Here is a 19,634-nt window from a genome sequence, read left to right on the forward strand (position 1 = left end):
TCCCCCCTTCTAAGAAGGACTGAAGCACCTGCACTTCAGCCTTCCTTCTTCTTGAGCTTCACGTGGTCTATAAATTGTATCTTGGGCAATCCAAGCTTTTGGGCTAATATCCACTTACCAGTGAGTTCTTTTGTGACTGGGTTACCTCACTCAGGATGATATTTTCTAGTTCCATCCATTTGCCTAAGAATCTTATGAAGTCATTGTTTTTAATAGCTGAGTAGTACTCCATTGTGTATATGTACCACATTTTTTATATCCATCCCTCTGTTGAAGGACATCTGGTTCTTTCCAGCTTCTGACTATTATAAATACAACTGCTATGAACATGGTGGAGCATGTGTCCTTGTTATATGTTGGAGCAACTTTTGGGTATATGCCCAGGAGTGGTATAGCTGGGTCCTCAGGTAATAAATACTATGTCCAATTTTCTGAGAAGGCGCCAGACTGATTTCCAGACTGGTTGTACCAGCTTGTAATCCCTTCAACAATGAAGGAGTGCTCCTCTTTCTCCACATCCTCACCAGCATCTGAGTTTTTGATCTGGTGTAAGGTGGAATCTCAAGGTTGTTTTGATTTGCATTTTTTGATGTCTAAGGGTGTTGAGCATTTCTTTAGGTGCTTCTCAGCTACTTGATATTCCTCAGTTGAGAATTCTTTGTTTATCCCCCCCCCATTTTTTGTATAGGGTTATTTGATTCACTAGAGTCTAACTTCTTGAATTCTTTGTATATATTGGATATTAGCCCTCTATTGGATGTAGAATTGGCAAACATATTTTTCCATTCTGTTGGTTACTGTTTTGTCCTGATGACCGTGTCCTTTGCCTTACAGAAGCTTTGCAGTTTTATGAGGTCCCATTTGTCAATTCTTGATCTTAGAGCATAAGCCATTGGTGTTTTGTTCAGGAAATTTTCCCCAGTGTCCATATGTTCGAGTCCCTTCCCCCACTTTCTCCTCTATTAGTTTGAGTGTATCTGGCTTTATGCGGATGTTCTTGATCCACTTGGACTTGAGCTTTGTACAGGGAGATAAGAATGGATCGATTTGTATTCTTCTACATGCTGACCACCAGTTGGACCAGCATCATTTGTTGAAAATGCTGTTCTTTTCCCCATGGAATGTTTTTTAGCTTCTTTCTCAAAGATCAAGTGACCATAGGTGTGTAGATTCATTTCTAAGTTGTCAATTGATCCATTAATCTACCTGCCTCTCTCTGTACCAATATCATGCAGGGTTTTGTTTTGTCTTGTTTTTTTGTTTTTAATCATGATTGATCTGTAATACAGCTTGAGGTCAGGGATGGTGATTCCTCCAGAAGTTCTTTTATTGCTGAGGATAGTTTTCATTATCCTGTTTTGTTTGTTTGTTTGTTTGTTATGAATGTGGGTGTCCTTGTATTTGGAGCATAGATGTTCAGAATTGAGTGTTTATCTTGGTAGATTTTTTTCCTTTGATGAGTATGAAGTGTCATTTGTATCTTTTTTGATAACTTGTTGAAAGTCAATTTTATTTTATGTTAGAATGGCTACTCTAGCTTGTTTCTTGGGACTATTTGCTTAGAAAAAATTTTTTCACCCTTTTATTCTGAGGTAGTGTCTGTCTTTGTCACTGGGGTGAGTTTCCTGTATACAGAAAAATGCTGGGTCTTCTTTATGTATCCAGTCTATTAGTCTATGTCTTTTTATTTGGGAATTGAGTCCACTGATGTTGAGAGATATTAGGGACCAATGATTGTTGATTCTTGTTATTTTTGTTGTTAGAGGTGGAATTATGTTTGTGTGGCTATCTTCTTCTGGGTTAGTTAAAAGAAGATTACTTCCTTGCTTTTTCTAATGTGTAGTTTCCCTCCTTGTGTTGGAGTTTTCCTTTTATTATCATTTGTAGGATTGGATTTGTGAAAAGATATGGTGTAAATTTGGCTTTTTTTCTTGGTTTCTCCATCTATAATAACAGAGAGCTTTACTGGATATAGTAGCCTGGGCTGGCATTTGTGTTCTCTTAGTGTCTGTATGACATCTGCCCAGGATTGTCTAGCTTTCATAGTCTCTGTTGAGAAGTCTGGTGTGATTCTGATAGGTCTACTTTTATATGTTACTTGACATTTTCTCTACTGCTGTTAATATTCTTTCTTTGTTTTAAGCATTTGTTGTTTTTACTATTATGTGATGGGAGAAATATTTTTTTCTGGTCCAATCTATTTGAAGTTCTGTAGGGTTCTTGTATGTTCGTGAGCATCTTTCTTTAGGTTAGGGAAGTTTTCTTTTATAATTTTGTTGAAGATTTTTGCTGGCCCTTTAAGTTGGGAATCTTTGCTCTCTTCTATATCTGCTATCCTTAGTTTTGGTTTTCTCATTGTGTTCTGGATTTCCTGGATATTTTGGGTTAGGAGCTTTTTGAGTTTTGCATTCTCTCTGACTATTGCATCAAGGTTTCTATGGTATCTTCTGCCCCTGAGATTCTCTCTTCCATTTCTTGCATTCTGTTTTTGATGCTTGTGTCTATGACTCCTGATCTCTTTCCTAGGTTTTCTATCTTCAGGGCTGTCTCCCTTTATGATTTCTTTATTGTTTCTATTTCCATTTTTAGGTCTTGGATGATTTTGTCTGATTCCTTCACCTGTTTGGTTGATTTTTTTGTTTCCTCTTTAAGGGCTTCTACTTATTTTCCTGTGTTGTCCTGTATTTCTTTAAGGGAGTTATTTATAGCCTTCTTAAAGTTTTCTAACATCATCATGCATTGTTATTTTAAATTGGAATCCTGCTTTTCTAGTGTGTTGGGGTATCCAGGACTTGCTGTGGTGGAAGAATGGGGTTCTGGTGATGCCAAGTGGCCTTGGTTTCTGTTGCTTAGGTTCTTGGACTTGCTTCTTGCCATCTGCTTATCTCTGGTGTTAGCTGGTCTTGCTGATTCTGACAGTGGCTTGACCCTCCTGTAAGCCTTGTGTTAGCACTATTGGAGGACCAGACTTCTTCCAGCAGGGTCTGGGTACAGAGAGCTGTGGCAGAGGGTCAGCTCAGGGTACAGACAGAAACTGGAAGGATCCTGTTCCAAAATGCTTCTTGATTCATGTGACCTGAAGGCTCCGGACTGGTCCCTCAGAGAAAGTACTTGTGATCTCAGGTGTGTCAGCACTTCTGGGGACTGGCTCTCTCCCAGCAATGTCTGGGTACAGAGAGCTATGGCACAGGGTCAGCTCTGGACACAGGCAGAAACTGTGGTTCTACCTCTAGATTCCCTACAGTTGTCTCTTGTTGCCTGCCAATTTCTTAGTGCTTCAGTTTCCACACAGTAAAATAAGGCAAAGAAATAGTCACATCTCTCTCCTGTATGTTCCTGGGGATGGAGGAATGAAGGAGCGAGGAGTCTGGGAATGGTAGAAACTACCACGAGGAGAACATCAAGGATCAGGAGTGGTCTGTAGCAGCGATTAGCAAAGCATGCATGCTGGGCAGATCTGTCTGGCTGCCTCTCAGCTGAAAACAGTCTTACTGTTTCTATTTTTGTTTTCATTTTATTTTTCATTAAGAACAGTATATATTTTATTTTAGTTAAGAGACAAGTCACATTTTGTCTTCTCAGAGATCCTTGAGCCAAAGCAACGAAGACATGGGTCAAACACAACTTGTGTCTCTACCTTCAGTTTAACTTGGTTGGCTTACATTTTTAAAAGGGTTAAAACACACCACATGAGAATTGTGTGAAATTCAAGTTTTGCTCCCCACATATTTTGTCTTATTGGCCCTCTGTTATATTAATTTACTTTCATATTGTTATGACTCTTTTACTCTGAGTCACTGCAGTAGAGACCAGACGGTTTACAAGGTCTAAGACATTTGTTACCTTGTTCTTTAAAAAGACAATTTGGTGAAATTTACAGTGTCAAATACACCAAGGTCAAGAAGAATAACTATAAAATGTCACCTGGAACAGGCAATAGGTTTCAGGAACCTTGATCATAGCTCCTTTAGAGTCTGGACCACCAAAGTCTTATTTCCGACTCTAACCTGTCAGCTGTGTGGCCCTGGGGAGTCTATTTTCCTCAGTTGTACATTGGGACCAAGCAGCTTTCTTGTAAGGGTTAGCAACAACACATTGTAAATCACTGGGCATGGCACCTGCTTCATAGTGTTCTCCAGACTGCAAGTCCAGGTGCATTGTTTAATCTGCCGCCACCACCTAGCTATCCCTTGTCACTTTGAAGGTCTGGCTTTCATCTCTTGCACTTTGATACCCTGTGTTGCATGTCACCTCTTTGCTGAGGTCATCCATTTAGCTGAACCTTCTATTTAATGCTTTGTCCCACTCCATGGATCTAGAACTCTCTTATCCCTGCTTGGCTTTCCCTTTGCTTATCACATCTGACGACCTAGAGAATTAATACCGTATGTTTGCAGTTTACTGTGTGTCTTCCTTGCTAGGATGCAAGCTTCTGAGACAAGCCTCCTCATCTACTCATGGGTATATATTACAAGCACCCAAACAGAACCTGGAATGTACTGCTTAAAACTTGTCCAATGACCACATGAAGAAATACTAGAAGAGACAGTTTTTTAAGATTCTTTTTTGGATTGTGTTCTTTCAATCTGAGTATTTGCCTTTTTTTCACGTCCATAAAATTCTCAACCACCCTCTATTAAAGTGTGGCCTCTGATCCATCTACATTCTTTTATTCTGGGACATTCAGAATATGCATGTTGGCTCTTTCTATCCTCAGTGTCTACTGAGTTCTTCCTCTTACTAGACAACTGCTCAAACATCTGCCTTATTTTAAGGCAATTTCATCTGCTCTTTTTTAGTTGTGTTCGGCAACTTTTCAAACCATTAATGGAATTCTTATTTCAACAACAATTACATTTTTGACACAAGTGCTTTAGTAACTTTTCCTGGTGCTAGAACAGTATCCAACAAAAGAAACTCAAGGAAGAAAAAAAGAAAAGAAAGAAGGCAGGCAGGCAGGCAGGCAGGCTTTATCTTGGCTCACAGTTCAAGGGTTCACAGTCCACTGCCCTTCAGAGTATGGGAGTCCAGTGATGGGGAGCTGATCACACTGCATCCACAGTCAAGATGTGGAGAGAAGGCCATGAATGTTTGTGTTCAGGTAGTTTCCCCCATTTTATGTAGTCTAGGGCCCAAGACGGGGGAATAGTGCCACCCTTCTTCATGGTGGGTCTTAATCAAGAATATCCATCACAGGCACACCCAGAGTCTAGTGTAGTCTCTTACAGGTGTGCCTGGAGGCTTGATAGTTAAATAGTTCCAGATGCTGTCAAGTTGACAACCAACTATCCCACCTGTCATATTCATTAATATTTTTTTTCTTTCTCTTTCAACTCTTTCTGATAGTTGCTTCACAGTACCACTTTATTTCTTTATTTTATTGAACATTTAAAATATTCCTGTGTAAGACTCTAGTGTTTACTATTGTCACTGGCTCTTGGGGATGGGAAGCCTTCCACCTATTATTGTCTATCTTGCTCTGACTCATTTGTTCATGTGGTCTATACATTTTAGATATACACTATGAGTGGTAGCCATTTGCTGTAGCTGAGGCTTTAAGGGTCATCAAATGAAAAGGTTTCAGCACTACCCTCTGGCTTGTCTTTCCATGGTAGGATGGGAGGCGATACACTGCGATTCTTACAAAATGTGTGCTACAGTTAGACATCTCTATTACCCTCTCCAAAGCCCAGGAAACATCATGGAATACAGACCAAGGTTGGGGGGTGCTGTAGAGTAGTACTCTGCTCCCCATGATGTGGCCATGGTACTCCTCAACTCAGCAGCTGTGGTTACTTGTGAATACTGGATGGGCCAACATCCTGTCATGGACTAGGAGAACATTCACTAGGCCCCGCCCCGTCCTGAGGCCCCGCCCCTCCTGCAGATGTGTAGGCAGTTAGTAATTACTGGAGGTGAGACAAGTTTTTTACTGCTCTAAGTGGTGAGTGCAAATGCTGTTGTAAATGTCCCTGACCTTATGTGAATAACCATAGTCACACTCATTGCATTATTAAAATAAAACGACAAAGTGTGAAGGTGAAAGAAGGCTAATGTGTTGCGTAATCAACAGACATGAGGAAGGTCAAGAGAGGGTAGGTATGACCAAAATTCATTACATGCATATATGGATACAACACAGTGAAAGTCATTAATGTGTACAGTTAGCATCTGTTGATGAAAACACCATACACAAGAAAGTGCATCCTATGTTCCATCCCTACTCTGACCTCTATTAGTGTGACCGTGGGCCAATGGCTCTTTTTGTCTGTGAAGTAGAAACCATAATCCTACCTGTGGAGATGCCGTGGAGAGTTAGCCCAGCAGTCAGCAAAGAGCCAAGGGCTTAGTTTTCTATGTAGCACATGCTTAATATCTGTTACCAGGTTCTATAAATGCATGATGACCATTCTGTGTTATATACCTGTCAATAATTTCATGGTTTGTCATGGAAGGAACTTAATTTATGAACACACACACACACAGAGTACACAGTCATGTGTGGATATCGTGGGCAGACACATTTCCTTCAGTTGAGACATAAATTAGAAATGGGGGCAGAAGCCATCATAAGAACACACTTGGCTCTCCATCACTTCTGAGAGGCATGAAGACTAAGATGTTATCATTAAGGAAAAATAAAAAAGAAACCTAAAGCCTAATTAGGAAGTTAGATCATTTTCCAATTATTTTGGATCATTACAATAGGCAGTAGAGGAAGTTCTTGCTGGGAGGAAAATGACCCAGATAAATTTCTTCAGTTTTTTTTTTTTCAAAGGGAACATATGTTTTGCTCATTGGCCATGTTTTCCTTGGGCATCACTCCCTGCAGAGTTAGATACAGAACAGATTCAGATCTCTGAATCTTGGTGAATTTGTGGAGTGGGGAACGGGGGTGGCTGTTCAGTGGCTTCCTCCTCCTTCTCTTCTCATTCAGGCTGGGGTGGTAGACCATGGGACAGTGATTCTTTTACTCTGTTCTCTGTCAGTAGATCCCTTTCCTTTGCCCAGAGGTACAGTTCGCTCCTGACTTCTGCATTTATTAATCCACTCAACTAGACAAAATTAGCCACCATAGCGTATAGGCAAATTCCTGGGTGAGAGGAAGTTATTTGCATCTGAAGAAATTTTTTTTCCTAAGTTCCTTCCTTCACTAACTGCTTTGGGTCTGTGAATGAGGGAAGGTGAGAGACCCAAGTGCAGGTAAAGGCTATGGGTGACTATGGGTGACCATGGGTGACCATGCCTAACATGAAACCCATTATCAGTGACCTGTCAAGATCCCGGAGAGTGAATACTTCAGTGTTGGTATTCGTAAAACACGGAGACTAAGATGAAAACCCATTTAAATAGAAAATACTTGTAGGTTTAGTTACCTGGTTATCGTAATCTGATCCTGTGTCAACAATCTCTCCAGCATCAAACGTCATGGAAGGGTCGAGGTCACTTGAATCTACGTTTAAGAAAGACACAGTTAGCTGATGGAGACGGTGTCCCTCCACCTGCTACCCTCCTTCTGGGCCGGGGGTCGAGGATGCAGACGCTCTGGACCTGCTCCCAACCCTCAGAAGGACTAGCTCTGGAGGAGGCTCATCTGTCAACAGCAAGATTCCGAAACCAGAGAGTGTGAGGTTCTAGAGCCACCTGTCCGTGAGGATGACAGTGGGTACAGATTCTCCACAGACACTGGTTCAGGAATTTGAACTTGGAGAGCAAATATGAGCATTCAGGAGACATGGCTTCAGGGTGTTGTAGAATAACAGAAGTACAGGAGCTCCGTGAACAGAGCAGAGGATGATCGAGAAACTTCTAGAATAAGGACAGATTCCCCCATTCTGAAGAGGGAGTTTTGCCTCAAGCCTGTGGATAACCTTAGCCTCTGTTCTAGTTTCGTTTTCTCTGCTGTGACAAATTCCTCGACGTAAGGAAAGGAATTAGTTGGCATTCAACCCCAGGTTTCACTTCAAAACTGAGAAGTCAAGGCAGGGACTCAAGCAGCTGGGCATCTCATCCCTTGTCAAGAGCAGGGACAATGACAGAGCCTGTCCAATGGCTTCTCACACACTTTCTCCATCTCTATACAGCTGAGGGCTCAACCCAGAAATGGCGTTGTTCACATTCAGGGAAGGGGTCTCACTTCAACGGACAATCATGACAATCCACACCCACATACACACAGGCCAGCCACACCCAGACAACACTTCACTTGAGTTCCTTCCTTTATGATCCTAGATTGTGTCAAGTTGACAGTTAAAACTAATCACCATGTTCCCCAAAGGGAGAACATCATATTTACTAATACAGGAAGACTTTCTTCTCGGCAGTACAGGCTGCATCGAATCACATGCCATTAATCCCCAAGGCTCGGGTTTAAACCATTAATTTCCACCATGGTGTTCTTATAGCATGGCTGACCTGTGGCCCTCACTAAACAACTCTTTCCTATGGGAGACACGCCACCTTCCTAGGCACACACACCTCCCTGGCCCGGAAAGTGTGCCCATAGAAGGTGTACATATTCCGTGAAATGACAAACCACCTCATATTTCACTAGAACACAGCCTTGACATAGAATCTGAACTGGAATAGAGGTCGATTTTCAAATGACAGTGAACACTGTATAAACTTCACAGTATAGCACCTGAAGTATGGCTTCCTATTCCCTCTAAGACCAGCGTTAAGGTGTTTTCTCACTGAGGGTTTCCACCTTCTTCCTGCTTTTCTTCACTCCCTTTTTTTGGGGGAATAGACCCCACATTTTAACTCATGCTGGCTTTGAACTTGTGAAGCTATAGCCTCAAGCTCTGATGGAATCGAGGTGAGTGGTACCATCTGCTCATCGCTGAACACGCCTTGTCGGACTGAGAAAGTACTTGTCATTAGACCGTTGTTTGCAGTTTTATCCTTTCTGAAACCTGAAGAGGTGTGACCCGTGTGATACGGATGACGGAACCTGGGGCTTCCATTTCTCTTCCTTCTCCACACATGGCTGACAACACACTCCAAGCAGGACAACCCAAACTGCCTTTCAGTGCAGTGTGCTACGGCTTAGGAGTGGTTGTCCATTCAGCATTCTGAGACAAGGAGGGACAATAAACGCGTCCCAGTGAGGCACATTTCAGGGGCTGTGAAACGTCACAGGTAGAATAACGGAGTCTAGTTCAAGCCAGGACAATCACGTTCTCTTCCTGGGTGGCTTTTGTGGATAGCAGTGTTCAGGGATGTAATGAGCTTTCACCAGCCTCCAGTGTAGATGCTGTTTACTTGACTAGTCAAGTGGAGGAAGGAGTGTGGGTGGGAGTGTTTTCCTAACCCCTGCCTCTGAATGATTCCTACGAGGCCACAGGAGCGGAACAGGAAGTCTTCCTGAACACACAGCAGCGAGGAGTGCCTTGTCCTACTTGGTTTGTTGAATTGGAAACCACTCTTCCAACTGTTTTCAGCAAGTACAATCTGAAGGGCCTTTACACACCCCAGTGAATGGGAGCCCAGAGCTAGCTCTTGAGACAGCAGCAAATTCATTAGAAAATAATTTTCAGTAACATCATAATGAAAAGACTTTTGATTAAAACGAACTTCCTGCTTAGGTGGAAGAGGAGATCAATTATCTTTCCTAATCAAGGGCTTTGACAGAAATCTTACTGTATCATTAAGGGATGGCATATCTTGGCACATGGTTGCCATTGGCAACTGCAGTATTTTTACATCTCAGATGAGAGACAAAGCATATCATTATCAGCTCAGATAATGATTGGACGGCTTGTATTTTTAAACAAAACAAAACGCAGGTTGTTTAGTTTTCTGAAAATGAGGATTTACTAATAGCCCAAGGCTCAGCAAATGCACTGGGAGACAAACAGGGTGATGTTCCCGTTCAGACTGTCTTTTAGTCATCACAGGCCCATGAGACAGCAGACAGGATTTTCTTTCTCAGAAATGACCACAGGATTCAGACATTTGACAAAAAGTGGTCGCCTGAATTTCATCTCTCCCTCTTTTGAGGTTTCCAGTTTGTCTTCAGACTTAAAGATATCCTTTTAGATAACAAAGAAAGGTCTAAGCTGAAAGGACTCCCCACCCATCTGGTGTCATTTGTTACAGTTTGGCTGGTCTTCAGTAATATTACCTTCAGGTGTTTCATCTGACCTGAATCACATTGCTCTTGGGGACAGTGTCATAGATGTCAATCTAAAGTTACAGGAAGATACACTTGGTACCTGGTGTGCCAAAGACCCTGGAGGGCAGATGTGAACGGGAATCTTCTACCTTTCTGTCTTTTTCTCTTAAGTAATAGCTCCTGTCCCTGTTTCTGTTAAACTCTTAGGATGATGTTAGAAATTACGGGCGTTCTGCTCACAGATGCTGAATGACTGGGGATGAACCCTAGGACTTGTGCATTTCCCTCAACACATGCTGTCCCTGTCTCTCTGTGCACCCCAAAGTTCCTGTCAGTGGGTCCACACTGAGCTTGAGAACCCCACTCTTATGCCACAGGCAGGGGTGTCAGCCACACTTGGCAGAACTCTATTGGGGAGCAGCCCTGTGTTCTCCCAGTGAGAAAAAACAGGGATGGTTCTTCAGTGACTCCAGGACAGGGCTGGAGAGAGGTTAGGAAGGAGGAAAGAATTAGAAGAGATGGATCTGCGGGAAGGAGGGCAAACCATGGTTTAAGACATGGCGTCTCCCCATGAGTCTTCATGTTCTTTGCAAATGCACCGCTCATATGCAGTCTTCCCAGGGACAGAGAACCCATTTACCCACAAACTCTTTACCAAAACCCTCGTTCCAATGGCCCGATGAGGCAAGCACTCTGTCTCCTTTTTCTAGATAAGGAAATGCGAGTTCGTGGAGATAGGCTGGCACACAGGTAGAGATGGCTCTGCTGCAAGTACTAATGGGCCCCACAGAGGAGGTCTCTGAGGAACCGCACAGAGGTCATGGGTCTGCAGCATAGAGGAAAAGGCAGAGGAGCCCCAAATACATATTTGGGCTCAAGGCGAGGAGCTGGTGGACCTATGAGATGTCAGCGGACGTGGGCAGCTTGAAAAGAAAGGCTTTCTGTACTATTTCCTGTGAGACTCATACTGAGTGTCACACACACACACACACACACACACACACACACACACACACTAGAGGGGGGATGGGGAGGGAGAGGGAGACATATACATCCTCACCAATTCTTGAAGACATCTCTTAAACAGAGGCAAGGAAGAGGATCTGGTCTGTTAAGCTGAGGCTGAGGAGCTGGGGCACTGGAAGCGCACATGGAGACAGGCGTCCCCTGTGACTGGAAGAGCTGGTACAAAGGCCAGAGGCGGGAGCTAAGCCAATCAGACAACTCCAAGGATAGTGTAGTGAAGGGCAGAGGTGTTGCTACACCAGGAATGGGACAGCTGAGGATTTTGGGTGTTTAGACAAGGGAAGGGCAGTGCTACCCAGCCCACAGAAGTCACAGGAGGCGGGACAGCTAGAGGTTCTCTGAGGTTCTCATAACCTCCAGCAGCAGGGTTGCTGACAGGCAGGAGAGTCCCAGGATGGAAGATGTCAAGGCTACCAACACCATGAAAGCAGAAAAGAAATTGTGGATTTCTGTGGTGCCCTTGAGGAATGCCAACTGAGCAGCGGCGCGAGCAGGAGCACTTCTGACTAGCTCTGGAGGAGAGCTGGAGTGGGTTTACACTCCCCCAGGCTGAGGCTCCTTCTGGACCGTCAGTGCTGCAGCCGGAGCTTTTTATTTGTTATTTTTTGGCTTCCAGGGGTTCAAAGAAAAGCCAGACCATGCTGTTTTCAGAGTGGCCGATTTACCTGAATATAGTGTGAACATAGACAATACAGCATCAGCCAGTCAGCCAATCAATCAATCGATCAATCATCAATGATCATCAGTGCACACCAATCATCTATATAGTTATTTCCTGATGTCTATAACACTCTCTCATATCTCCTCCACATAATATCAGCCAATCATCTACATCAATCATCTAGATGTTTATACCTATTATCTATCTATAGCTGTTTCATCTCTTATTTATTTATTTAAACCCTACAGCACCTGGTATCCCCAGGCGGTCTCCCATCCAAGTGCTAACCAGGCCCGACCCTGCTTATCTTCCAAGATCAGACAAGATTGGGGTGGTATGGCCGTAGAGTTATCTCTCATTTATCTATCACCTGTTTTCTATTTTATCTCTCTCTGCATCTCTTTACCAACTATTATCTATCATCTATCAATGTGTCCATCTACAACTCTATATCTAATTATTTCGTTGTGTAGGGAACTTAACCTAGGGCCAAGCACACACAAGACAAGCATCATACCATGGGACTGTTTTCTCAGCTCCCAAACCTTTGTTTTTAAACCTAATTAAATTGTTCTCTATTCTTTTGCATTGTGATCTCATAAAGGAAAGCCTCAAAGTTCTAGGCATTATGGTAAAAATATTGAGAATGATTTATACAAAATGATTACTCCAGAAAAAAGGGGGTGTGCGGACAGACAGACAGACAAAGAGGCATGGAGAATGTAACCATGTCAGGTATGAGTCCTCTCTCAAGTGTCCCATGACAGGGCTTCAGGGCTGAGGGCTTAGAAAAGAAGGAGAAAAACGACCGTAGAGCTATGGGGTGGAATGGGTGTAGCTACCAGAGGAGGAGGATGCTCTCCCTGGGCAGAGCAAGACAAGGTTGTGCAAAGTAGAGGGGCCTGAGGACTACAACCTGCTATAGTTGCACGAAGTATGGGCACGCTAGACTCCTCTCTACTACTGAGACACAGGTGCTATGTCACATGACAGTGATTAAGGATTTATCTATACTATGACAAGAAAAGCATCGGCAAATTCACAGGGACGGATTTTTAGCCTTTCCCTTCTATTCAGTGTTTTTCAATCTTCATTTTTGAATAAGAAAGAATGAAGCTAAGGATGGGGCCTCGGTGTCAAAGCTCGAGCCACTGATAAAAGTCCTGGCTCATCTGGGAGTTGGTCATGGTGTTCTGAGGCCAAGGCACGTGGAGACTTACCCGTCGTCGGGGTCTCTCTGTTTGGAAACAGCTTGTTGTCGACGGCCATGCTGATGTCATGGAACACTGCATCCTCATCTCGGTCAGCATCAAACTGGGGACCAAGACAGACAAGTTTGCAGCATGAGACACATAATTGAGTTGAGTCTGAAAACTCAAGCGAAAACCGTCCAGTTGTGTCTATGAGGAGCTATGAGTTAAAGCAGCTGCATCTTTAACCAGATCTTTAGAGAGTCTTTTAACTCAGATCTCTGGCCACATGGGGAGGGGCAGAAGGAAGTTCAGTCACCGTGGATAAGAAAGGTGGGCAGCCTTTTCTCAATATATAAGGCAAATTCTGAAAACTTAATTCAAATTTACTTATGGCTTTCTGATTTGGTTTTCCTATTAAAAAGATAAAAATATATAATTATAAACAACAGTGATAAAGATTTTCTATAATCTCTATCTATCTATCTATCTATCTATCTATCTATCTATCTATCATCTAGCTACCCATTTCTCATCCATCCATCTATTCATTTATTGTGTGTACATTGTATGTGAGTATGCACAAGTACATACATGTGTGCATGCCTATGTGTTGTATGCATGTGCAGGCTGTAAGTTGATGTTTGGTGTCTAGGATTTCTTTGAAATTTTTACTGTGTGTGTGTGTGTGTGTGTGTGTGTGTGTGTGTGTCTGGTATATCCATCTGTGCACAGAAGTCAGAGGACAACCTCAGATTTGAAACCTCATCTTCTGCCTCGTTTGAGATTTGCTCCTTTGTCTGTTACTGCATGCACCAGTCTGTCTCATGACCTTTCAGTTACTCTCCAGTCTCAAGCTCCCTCTCACCACCGAGGTGCTGGCTGGTAGAAGCACACAACTGTGGCGGCCTTTATTGGGTTCTGAGGCTCTAAAGTTCTCATGTTTGTGCAGCAAATGCTTTCCCCACTGAGCCGGCCCTTCTCTTACTCAAGGGTCCCAAGTTACAGAGGTCACAGGGTAATCTGTGGGATGTCCTTTAATGAGAGGACTGAAGAGGGAAAGTAGAGGTTTCATGCTGACATGCTGACTAAGCTTCCTAGTCTGAGCAAGGCATGAGTTTTCCCATGACAAACAAATGGAAACATCTTTTAAAGGCTCCCAAGAAAAACCTAGATTACAAAGGGAGTTACAGAGGTAGGCACAGCTCACAGGAAACACCTAGATCACAGAGGGAGTTACAGAGAGGGGACAGCACACAGGAAACACTTAGATCACAGAGGGAGTTACAGAGAGGGGACAGCACACAGGAAACACTTAGATTACAAAGGGAGTTACAGAGAGGGGACAGCTCACAGGAAACACCTAGATCACAGAGGGAGTTACAGAGAGGGGACAGCTCACAGGAAACACCTAGATTACAGTGGGAGTTACAGAGAGGGGACAGCTCACAGGAAACACCTAGATTACAAAGGGAGTTACAGAGAGGGGACAGCTCACAGGAAACACCTAGATTACAAAGGGAGTTACAGAGAGGGGACAGCTCACAGGAAACACCTAGATTATAGCAGGAGTCACAGAAGTGAACGGAGAAGTGGACTTCATGTGCAGGGTGTACACAGCCAGCAACATTTTCAGTGGCAGAAACAGGTCTTTGTTTGACTGTGTTGTCTGGAATCAACAGGCTTCAGGAACCTCCTTGGGGACAGCCTTCCCCAGCCTCCCTCTCTTACCATCAGCTAGCCCAGATGTGCCAGCCCCAGTGGGAAGGTGCCAACTCAATCCTCCTTCAGGAGCTCACCTTTAATTAAACTTGGGAATGAGTCTGAAGGAAACAAATGGCCTGTGTTATCAGCATTGATTCAGTTTCATATTTCCCCTGAGTGCTGTTCAGAAATTGTCTCTTCTGTCTCAGGAATTTCAATCAAAACTCTCTCCCAGGGTCTTCCTCCCCTGCCACAGGAGGCCCCTCGGCTTCAATAGCTGCCCCCTCATTGTGAAACACATCTGTGCTAGTAAGCCAGTGATAAGCAGATCCCTGGGGTTTGCTGGCCAGCCTCAGATGCCAGTGAACGATCCTGTCTTAAATAAAACCACGGATGGGTCAGCAGGAAAAGAGCACTGGCTGCTCTTCCAGACAACCTGGGTTTGATTTCAAGCACCCCCATGACATCTCAAAACCATCGGTAATTCCAGTCCCAGGTTGTCTCATGCCCTTTGTGGCTTCTAAATTCACATCCCTTATGTGGTACACAGGTATAACATGCATGCAGAATACCCCCCACACGAAATAACAACAAATAAATTGAAAAAACTAAACAAAACCAACAAGGTGAATGACTCCTGAGGAATGACATCATCTGCCTCCCACATACAGATAGAGTCTCTCTTGGTTTTTTGTTTTTTGTTTTGTTTTGTTTTTCCTGCTGCTCTGTGTATGCTAGGTTAACTACCCATGAGCTTCTGGATAAGTTTTCCCCCTCTACCTATCTCTTTGTAGGACTGCATTGGGTCAGACTCAAGTCATCAGGCTATTGAAGCAAGTGACTTTACCCATCACTCCCTGCCCCCGTTATTCACTGAGCTCATCCCGCAGGACAGATTCTGTACCAGGTGACAGTGACACAAGGAAGAAAGATTAGTCCATGTTGGTCTTGTCCTTGTTAAAGCAGCAGATGACTAAAACACTTAGAGAACCTGGAACAGAGAAGGTCACAAGGAGAAAGTGGAGGAGAGATGCTGTGCTCTCTGGGGCTGAGGACCATACTCATCTCCTCCTCTTTACTTAGTGGCATGTGAGTGTCAGTCAGACACTAACACCAAACTGAACCAAACAGAAAGCTAACTGAATCTTTTCCCACTGTTTTTCTATTCTCTCTTCCTTCCCAGCATTCTTGAAACTAGAGGCTTTCAAATACTATAAAATTGTTGGATAAATATTTGAACCTTTGTCATGAAAGTCTGCAAATTTAAGAAGCTTGAGCCTTAGAAGCCAGATTTTGACTTTGTCAGATTGGTTCCTTTCCTAACTATTGTCTCCTAAGTTCCCAAGTTTACTCTCTCTCTCTCTCTCTCTCTCTCTCTCTCTCTCTCTCTCTCTCTCTCTCCCCCTCTCTCACATACACACACCACACACACACACACACTCACATACACACATGCTTTCATAAGATTGCATTCATAGACATGCACACGGTCAAAGCCATGAGATGTTTGACTAGGGCTAATTTTAGCCCTAGAAGATGGATGATCAAAATCAATCTCTTTTTTGTTTGTTGTTGTTCTTTTCTTTCCCATTCATTATTTTTTTCCTTAGTTGAGATGCTTCATCTGATCACCACCACCACCATCATCGCTGCTACGGATGGAGCCCAGCGCCTGGCACACACTAGCCACGCAGTAACCCACCAGGCTATTCCCACTCCTTTCCTCCTCTTCCCTGCACTTTCCTCTCCTTTCCTGGCACCTTCCAGCATTGGGATCACTTGTCAGTACAAATAAATGTTTCTGTCTTCTTGACTAGCTGTGATGGCTAAATATGCCCAGTTCATAATTATGTGGAAGAGTCAATAGAAATCAAGTAGAAAATTATAAACTATGGGAAATGTGTCTGACAGGAATACAGTGCCGGCTGTGAAAGGTGTCAGGAATATGTAGGAAAAGGAGTCAGGTTTTCAGCCAATGCATAGTTGCTAATGCTAAGAGACCCTCCTTGGAAATCCTTACAAACAGCATTTAGTATTCATGGAGGTGTCTTGTTGGAACAGTAAACGATCAAACTGGATAGGCAAACAGCCACAGGAAGAACTTGCCCATGTTCTCCCACATTGGATAGATCTGTAAGTATTACACTGGGACACATTTTAATTGAGTTCAATGAATTCAATGTTACGGCAATGCCTTTGCCTTCATGGATGTTAAGGTCAGTGATGAATTACTTAACATGCAGATCATTATCCAGTGTTCCGTGTGTTCCGTGCTGAGACCGAGTGTGCTTTTGTGATACCGGGGCCGAGGGACAATAGCAGAGTTGGAGGATATGGTCACAGGTTGTCAGGTGTTAGTGTGCTTTTCACAGGCAAGGGTAGCAAACTGACGAACGAAAGGGCCTTCCTGGGATCAGGAAGAACGGGCAATGGAACGGAGACTTCAGTACAAGTGAGGTGCTTCTGGGTTACACATCGTCCTTCTTCTTGAAGGTATTTCAAGGCTTTCTTCGGATTTGGAGAGTAGCCCCTACTGTCCCTGAAACCTTTGGGCACACACCTGAAGTGAGAACCACAGGTATGGACAAGAATGGGACAGCAGAGCTCAGCTACGTGAGGACCGCTTACCACCGATTAAGCTTTACTCCGGCCAGGTGATCAATCTGTTTTGCAATTGTAAGCAATCACTGCCAAACATCCCTGTGGAGTTCTGGAACCACATGAAGTATTAATCACCACAAGAAGCAGTTGGCCTAGAGAGTAAGGACTTTTGAAGCCGATAGATTTGGTGGAGAAAGCAGATGGGACCAGACCTTAGGTTCTCCTCTGTACCATTCTTTTTGCTCTAAAAACTAAGTTGTTTTAGCTCTGGGAGGAACCAAACCTTGTTCTTAATTATCTTGTATCTCTTTCCTTCCCATTTTTAGCTCGAGGGCTACGGCCAACTTCTGAGTGTCTCAGTGTCCGCCCTGACTTCTTCCCTGACTTCTCTCCACAGCTCGGATACTCTGTGGTATCAGCCCCCTCCTGCCTAAAAACAAACGGCCGATCTCAGTTTCAGAGCAATTAACTTCTCAGCAAGATGGCCCAATGATAGGAAGTAATTACAGGATGGAGAGTTGTTAAAAAAAAATAATGTTCTCACTGACTCTTAAGCTAATTGAGCAATTTTGCCCCAAGTTTCAGAAAAAAAAATCATAAATGTTTGAGGAGGAAAGGAAGATTGAGAATTGGGAATCCAACTTGTAATAACGGAGTAAAGACAAGGACTTCACACTCTGGTAGATGCTTCTGCAGCTAAGAGCTCATGTGAATGCAAAGGACTAGGCAGCAGGGCAATTGATTACTTTATTGGTTTGCTAACATGGGCCTGTGGCCCAGGGCTAACATGTGGCTAAGGTGGCTATGAATATGGCTCAGAATTTTTGTAGGTGACGATGTTAAATATCAGCATCAAAAGGCTGGACGCCCCTGGCTTAGGGCTTTGACAAGCAGCCAGTGGAGAGACTGGTTACTGTCTAAAAGGAATACCTACATTTTATTTGCTAAATTTTTATTGCATAGAAAAACAATTTTATTGGCCATCTATCATCCAACCAACTACACTCTTAGCTGATTCAGCCACGTGTGGGGTCCGGACTGACCTATGGAGGGTCAGGGGATGTGGCAGAGCTTTTAAGACAGTGAGTGGTTGATTTGGAAAACAGAAGGGGACTGAGACCCAGCGTCCCATGGAAAACCCACCAACTGCACTCTGGGAAACACGCACGCGTCCCTTTTGAGATTAGCCTGCACCCTGCCCAGGTTACTCCATATTGGTAACATAGTGACGTTCAGGCCGTGCCTCGCCTTCTGTTACTCCATTTTACAACCAGCATTTGGCACCATGTTGAGTGCGGATGCTGAGTTAGGAAGGCTCAGTTTCTTGCTGTGAACATAAACACCAGTGTGCCCAGCACCACCGGAGGCACAGACTGATAACTACCCTAGGGACCATTATATACTCGACAAAGTCCATTGGGAACATAGGGACATATGGGTGTGTTCAAATTACATCAGGGAAACCAGACTCACAACTTATCGGGACTACAGCAGGATACAATACCCTCATCAGGACCCTGCAAAGAAAGGAGGATGTGAAATCCTGAAGGCTAACACTGAGCATTCAGGGTGTGCATTAGGAGATCAAGGACCGACAGGCAGAGCACACCCTCAAGTGGGTTCCACTGATGTTACAGTCTACTTTTGTATCTATCTGTCCTTTATATGTTTGGACTCTGTGGTCTCCATCATCCTTATTTAGCTTCTTTAGTTTGGCTTAGCCCTTAGGTTTGGCTCAGATCTGTGACCCTGGGGCTTGCCTCTGCACTCAAGGCCCTAGTAACAGGGATCTGGTGAGGTTTATTAATGTTCTCATTATTGCAGAAGTTACTCTCTGCATCTCTGTCAGCTGTCTTCTGCCTCCAGCGAGACTCTGGACTCCTTGAACACTTCTGTGGTTTCTTTAACCTTTTGTAGCTATTCTTTCACACACGTGCCCCCCCAGGCACACACACACACACACACACACACACACACACACAAACACACACAAATATGCACATTGCTTGTGTGATATGCAATGTGTGATCTGAAAGTTATTAATTATTAACATCAATAATTAAGACTGTAACAGAGAACCTATGTTTGTCAATGGCTGATATCAAGGGAAAACGGTAACTACCTAGTAAACTGTAATCAGCAAAACTGACACTGCTATAAACTTACCATTTAATGAATTCTGACCCCGTAGAAAGACATAGAGGCATTGTATGATTCTGCAGAATGTTCACTGAATTCTGGCTCTGTCTTTTGCACCTGCTTGACTTGGCTACCTGCAGTTAATTTTCTGTTCCATGGGCCTCAGTCTGCACTTTTCATCCTGAGCTCCTGGAAG

General features: G+C 43.7%; 1 protein-coding gene across 8 annotated transcripts in view; it reads right to left on the reverse strand.

Annotated features, from left to right (window-relative positions):
- Positions 1-19,634, reverse strand: part of AK5 (adenylate kinase 5) — a gene marked incomplete at both ends in the record, with an annotated part of 183,818 nt that overhangs the window by 55,192 nt on the left and 108,992 nt on the right. For 6 of the 8 annotated variants that reach the window (XM_080916074.1, XM_080916076.1, XM_080916077.1 and 3 more), the window contains 2 exons: positions 7,377-7,453; positions 13,025-13,118. In XM_080916074.1, coding sequence (XP_080772200.1) covers positions 7,377-7,453; positions 13,025-13,118 — 171 coding nt within the window. Of the gene's footprint in view, positions 1-7,360; positions 7,454-13,024; positions 13,119-19,634 lie in introns of all 8 variants that reach the window. The other 2 variants (XM_080916075.1, XM_080916078.1) reach the window with 2 other exon arrangements.

This window comes from Micromys minutus, assembly GCF_963924665.1.
Source record: "Micromys minutus genome assembly, chromosome: 4".
NCBI classification, from domain to species: domain Eukaryota; kingdom Metazoa; phylum Chordata; class Mammalia; order Rodentia; family Muridae; genus Micromys; species Micromys minutus.